General features: G+C 40.6%; 1 protein-coding gene across 1 annotated transcript; it reads left to right on the top strand.

Moving 5' to 3' along the window:
• The first annotated feature begins 202 nt into the window (after positions 1–202).
• LOC111950454 (stanniocalcin-2-like) lies at positions 203–5,000 on the top strand. The gene is made up of 4 exons (XM_023968049.1): positions 203–488; positions 1,623–1,765; positions 2,417–2,628; positions 2,766–5,000. The coding sequence occupies exons 1-4, from the start codon at positions 344–346 to the stop codon at positions 3,142–3,144; spliced, it is 879 nt and encodes a 292-aa protein (XP_023823817.1). The 5' UTR covers positions 203–343; the 3' UTR covers positions 3,145–5,000.
• The last annotated feature ends 1,690 nt before the right edge of the window (positions 5,001–6,690 follow it).

The raw sequence follows: 6,690 nt of genomic DNA, 5'->3' as shown, positions 1-6,690 counted from the left end.
ACGATATCAATTCACCACCGCGTTGTGGTAATATGTCACTAATTGCTTCTAATTATTCAGTACAGGATAGGCGAATATTTAATTGCGCACACGCCCTTTAAACTTGGTGGTGAATGCCTGCCACTGTGATTGGTCGGCAGCCACGAATGACAGCACCTGCTTAGCTACTTAATCAAAACTGACAAGAGTTGAGGGAGTTATAGGAAGCATCATACCCTCTCGGTACTCACTCTCGTCATTAATGCGCGGTTCCATACGGCAAAGTTATCAAGTTGAACTTAATTCAAAAGTAATATTTTTCTAAATTTCCTTTTTTTTTTTTTTTGAGTGCGTAATAGTGCAAATGGAGATGCTACTTACATTTTCTTTAGCGCTCTTTTTAATAGCGTTTCAGCAATTATTGGCGACAGATCCAATCGAATTTCACGAAATCCCTCAAGACATACATTTGAACCAGCAGAAAAGACGACTCTCACTGCAAAACACAGGTAAGTGAATGCTGCTATGTATTGCATGTCTAAAAAATAACAATAATGCGGATTATAACTTTAAACAGGTGAAGTCTAAAAAATAAAAAAAACATACAAAAATCCCTGCTTGAATTCTGAGGTTCACATTCTGTCACGTTGTCATAAAATGCCATTGTGTTTTTGGCTCATGTCCTTTGGGGTCATTTAGTCTCATGTGGAGTAGTTTTTCAATGTGGATTAAACTGTCTTTTTACTTAATTGTAAAACCACCTGTGGTCGAAATGTGGTTTTATCATAGTCTCTTCCTACGCAGGTACCCAGTGATCTCTAGTTCTGTCACTTCACTGTAATTCCATACGCCTAGTGGCCAGCTCTTATCCAAGCACCTTCCCGTTCAAATGCCAACACAAGCTCTGACGGCAAGCTGTTCTTACCCCCGGCGCAGGCACACCAGCGGGAATATGATAACAACCATTTAGAAATTGTAGCATTGTTATGATACATTTGCATGTCTAATAATATTTTATTTGCGCCCTATATGACCTATAAGCAGTTTTGCTAAGAAACATAAATGCCAAGATGGTAGGTTGTGTAGACTACAAAGGAATGATTATATTGTTTTTACATATTTCTAACTATAGGATACTTGAATGTTTGCTATTGGGTTGATTTTTAAAACGCGCAAGTAGCCATTTGTGCGCAATTACGCACAAATACTTTGAATGGAAGCCCCTGTTTTATGTGTCTTTCAAAGCTGTTCTGARACTATTAGCAATGTACTTTTGCGTATCCCCTGCGTTTATGTAATCACCGATGCAATGCCACATGGCGTCGGGCACTCGAGTGGTCCCAGCATTCCATCTTCCTAGTCATAAACACTGGTGTAACCCTATTGTAAGAGCTATTTGCGTAATTGGCTACTAAATCATGGACATTAAAACATTTACTGTATTTGGAACTTGATCATTATTTATTGAAAGTATCAGTAAAAATTAGGGCACTTTTTTTCTCATCCCCCTAGGAACCACAACATTGGCACCAGGTCAACTTCTGCATTATTATTAAAACGCTACTGTTCCCAGGTAGATTTCCCTTCTAATGAGACTACTAACATGCCCTCCCTCATGTTAACTAACATGTTCCCTCCATCAGCGGAGATCCAGCACTGTCTGGTGAATGCTGGGGATGTGGGCTGTGGCATGTTCGAATGCTTCAACAACAACTCGTGTGAAATCCAAGGCCTACATGACATCTGTATGACATTTCTGCACAATGCCGGCAAGTTTGACTCCCAGGTATATCCCACTTCTTCCAAACCTCCCAACTAACCTCCTGGATTGTGAGTGACTCAGGAGTGTGCTTCTATCGTAGAGGGTGAAAGAAAGTGACCGTATCCCAATGCCCTACTACAGCCTACATACAGTACATGCTTTATGGAACTGTATAAACATGTGTTATGCTTATTAGTTATAGCACAACACAATTTGGAAATTGCCACTTCAGATGTATAGCTGTGACGATTATGGAAATTTGGTTTATGAATATTTGTCATGCAAATTGCCAGTTATTGTCATAATTGCTGAAAAAGTGTGAACTCATAATGCGTCTTTGAAAATGAGCTACAACATACCTAGCATTGGGCCAGTAACCAAAAGGTTGCTAGTTTGACWTATATTTGACCACTTGGAACTTTCGTAAATTAAGCTTCTCTCGACTGTGCCGTTCTGCTTGAAACTATTACCAACTTTAGCATTGTCATGTAAAAYTGAGACTGCTAATGGGTGAACTATATCTACTTGAAAATGAAGTTTAATCCCCCCGCTAAAATACATGTAAGAGGATATGACGATTACAACTTTAGTTCACGGTTATTGTCCGTAATTGTCAGCTATACTATTGTGCAAGCCCTAAGGTGATGTCAACTGTTGTTACGTTGAACTCTGAAGGGGAAGTCCTTCATCAAGGATGCCCTGAAGTGCATGGCCCACGGCCTGAGGCACCGGTTCAGCTGTGTGAGCAGGAAGTGCCTGGCGGTTAACGAGATGGTGTTCCAGCTGCAGAGAGAGTGCTACGTCAAACACAACCTTTGTTCTGCTGTCAGGGAGAACGTCAACGTCATGGTGGAGATGATCCACTTCCAGGACCTCTTCCCCAAAGGGTGGGCATGAGGCCTTCCATTTCATACTAAACCCATTCGGTGTAGTACGTTTTAATGGTCCAGAGTCCACATGCTTTGAATTAAATTACTGTAGTAATCTGCATTCAGAAATATAATTGTTCCTCTTCCTATGTCAGGCCTCATGTGGAGCTGGTGAACATCCTGCTGGGCTGTGGCGAGGAGGTGAGGACGGCCATAGCACGGCGAGTGAGGATGCAGTGTGAGCAGAACTGGGGGGCCCTGTGTGGCAGCCTGAGRCTGTGCTCCCTGGGCCGCTCAGATGACKCCCAACACATCACCATCACTTCCGCCACTCTGCAGGGCAAGAGCGCACTGCCCCCTGCTGGCCAGCTCTCCCTCCCCAACACCGAACAGGACCAACCAAGAACAGACCAGCAAGGAGAAGAGGGGAGCCTTCACCCCTCTGAGAGTCTCAGTCATAATCCCCTGGATGACGCCACAGACCCTGGGCTCGCTGTGCCCAGTCAAGCACCCAGTACCGCCGTCCAGGGGTGAAACGGAGTGCAAGGTCCCTAGCCTGAACACACAACAGATTAGCCCCTAACCTCTGACCCACATTTCCCCTCAAGCAACCCTACTACAGACTACCTCTGACCCCCTTTCCCCTCAAACAACCCCACTACAGATGACATCTGTTGTAAACAAGGGAGAGTAATGACCCTGTACCATGCTTCTCCATTCCTACTCTCCTAAATGGTACAGGTGACAGGGTATGTTTGGTAAAATGTAGATTTGAGGCCTTGTTTTTCAGTAGTTCCTTAATTTTTTAAATTATAAGTGATATTTGAAACATATTTTAAAATAACATACATTTCATTTGATTCCTTTTAAAAGTAAATCATGGGCATATCAAACTTACAGTATAAACAACTTATACAGATCCAGGTATCTATGAGTTCAGTAAAGGTTTAAGAGTTTGTCACAGCAAGGACTCTATTGGAACTGGTTGGAAGTTGTCTTACACTTCTTCCCAAAATTGTGACTGCAATATTCTAGGTTTAGCTAGACTAACTTGGTATTACACACTCAAAGTTATGACTTATAGTTTGATAAAAATAGGTTTTAAAGAGACAATACACTTAATTAAACTCACATCTTGGATGGCTGACTCGCTCCAGGTCCTATTTTTCTAGGTATCCAGAAGTTGAGGTAAATTATAAGTAAACGGRCTATTGTGCTTTACATTCTGTCAACTAGTTTCAATACTGCATTTGTTTGAACCAAATACTATCGCTACCGTAAATAAACTTGCGTAGAGCATTGTTCTTACGCAAGCTGTCAATGTTTCTGCGGAAACTATTTTATTTGCAGTACAACAATGAACCGTACAACTCAATGTCACATCAACTCTGCAGCGAAGTCCTTTACTGGCCCATATGATGCACTGTGTGTGCGATTACTCATCACAAGTAACAACTTGGCTGACAAGTGGCCCTTCTACCACAATCAGGAAAGCTCAGTATAAAGAATTCTCACAACCATAAACTCAAACATGGTAATGCGCGTTCACTCAAAGGCAAACATCAGGAAACCTCAGGTCATAACAAAACAATGAGACCCATCAATGTATTAGTTAAATGGAATGTTGTGAGTCTTAGCCTGTTCTCYCTGAGGCCTTCACTAATATGTATCAGGGTCTACTGCAATGCATTTCAACTTTTTTTCACACAGGATGACCACAGAATGTCATGTCAAACATTTTCAAATCTGACACTTTGAATGTTTTTACTAGCTTTATATCCAGCTAGCTTGTTCTTTAGTAACCTCATCAAAAGTACTCCAAGGAACCTACCTCACCTCTCACCAGTCATGCCAGCTCTAGAGATGTTTAATACTGGACACATTGAGGACATTGAACTGGTATGAACACAACAGACACTCTGCTATCTCACACATTCATTTTTTTTTTTTTTACACATTTTGTACAGTTGGCTTGTATGATGTGGATTTTCTTTTGGTATGTCCAGTTGTGCATGTGTAAGATGAGCATCAACTGCCCTCTACACAACTTCTGTCAGTACTATCAGCTACATGTAATCAAGTGGATGACTGCATTCACAGACTCTGTACTTGAAAACAGCAACTTATTTCTTACGAAGTTTGTTTGTACTCTGATTCAATGTCTGTATTTAACTTTTATTTATTTTGACTACTTTTCTTAAGCTATGCATTACCTTTTTTGTTGTTTATGGTTAGGCCTTGATACAAGCAAACGACCATTTTATACATCACTTTTCATTTGAGTTATTTTGGACTTTAAACATTTTGGATACTTTGCCATTTTAAATCTATGGCAACGCATTGTAATCATTGTATAAGCATAATGTTGAATAAATTAACAAATTCTACTAGTTGGCTTGAGTCTCAACTCAGATTTAACTATTTGTACTAATTTAAATAACTGTTCTGCTCACGTTAGTGTCAATCAACAAACGTAAGGTTGCATCGCGTCAATATTGTAAAATTTGCTAAAATCAGATGTACATAGACACCATCTGTCCATAATACTGTTGCTTACTGCCATCTACTGGTAATACACAGAACACATATTGGAGGAATCCAAAATGGACGCTATTCAGACAGTAAATCTTGCGCTGAGTGAGGGACTGATCACCCTCAAGTTGTCGATTTTATTTTTTTAAATGCACCCCCTCCCCAAAGTTAAATATTCACATGACCCTCCTATTAAATGTCTTGAACACCCTCTCATAGACTTGACTCATGTTTACGACCACAAATAACCGTAGCGACCCGGTTTATGAATATCGACTTCTGTGGCACAAGTCACTGCTGCTACGGGCCGGAAGGTTGAGGGTTTCCGATCACCACAGATGAGAACTCTCCATCCTGGAGCCTGTTTCATTACACTACGATCAGAGCCGGCTGCAGACAATGATCAGCTAGGGGTTAATCAGATTTATAGTTAAATAAAATGGATGCAACAATTTCCAAGTTTCTCTGCACCAACCAATAAACAAAGCATACCGACTACGGACACTTCAATATCATGGTTTGCGATTTCAACACCATAATAGACCTACGTTAATCTCAAACTAAATGCATCCCTCCATACCTTGTAGGCTTACCCAGGATCGAAAGCTTGGTTGACATTTTCCGACTAAACTTTTTGGTGTTTTGTAACATGTCGCTTTCCGTTCAATTGGCCGCTGCAGTTTGGATTTATTTTATTTGTCAGTTAAATACATATACACAAATATTATTTTTAAACTGACTCGGATTGCATAAAATTGGTGACTTAATTCTATTGTGGTCCCTTATTTTTTTACATTTATACTGAACAAAAACCCAAATGTAACGCAACAATTTCAAAGATTTTGACTGAGTTAATACTGTAAATCAGTCAATTGAAATAAATTAGGCCCTACTATATGGATTAAACGTGACTTGGGCAGGGTTGCAGCCATGGGTGGGCCTTGGAGGGCATAGGCCCACCTACTTGGCACCCACAAAAGGGATTTATTACAAACAGAAATACCCCCCTCATATGATCCCGCTGGTGAAGAAGCTGCATGTGCAGGTCCTGGGCTGGCTTGGTTACATGTGGTCTGCGGTTGAGACAACAGCTTTGGTAGACATTCCTACAGTTAGCATGCCAATTTCACACGCCCTCAAGGGATGTAAACAAATTTGTGCACAGAATTTGAGAAATAAGCTTTTTGTGCGTATGGAACATTTCTGTGATCTTTTATTTCAGCTCATGAAACATGGGACCAACACTTTACATGTTGCTTTATATTTGTGTTCAGCGTAGATAGACACATTACATAGATAATTTTTMGTCTCTATCAACCTCCAGAGAAGTATAAGGGGAGAGTTTAAGTACAATTCTTACAAGCTTGTTTGGGTGGTAACTTATTCTTTAGACGTTTGGGGCTGCTGATGAATCATGTGAAGGCATATTCAAAGTGACACTGGACTAGRGAGTTGCCGGAGTCTTTAGGGTGTCTATAGCTAGGTTTCCTTCCAATTGGCGACAGATTTATGTGAATATTCAAAAACCTTCATAAAAACAATATGCCA

Source organism: Salvelinus sp. IW2-2015, linkage group LG23, assembly GCF_002910315.2.
Source record: "Salvelinus sp. IW2-2015 linkage group LG23, ASM291031v2, whole genome shotgun sequence".
NCBI classification, from domain to species: Eukaryota; Metazoa; Chordata; class Actinopteri; order Salmoniformes; family Salmonidae; genus Salvelinus; species Salvelinus sp. IW2-2015.
Note: the sequence above shows the minus strand (reverse complement) of the source record. Positions and strands in the feature narration are given on the sequence as shown.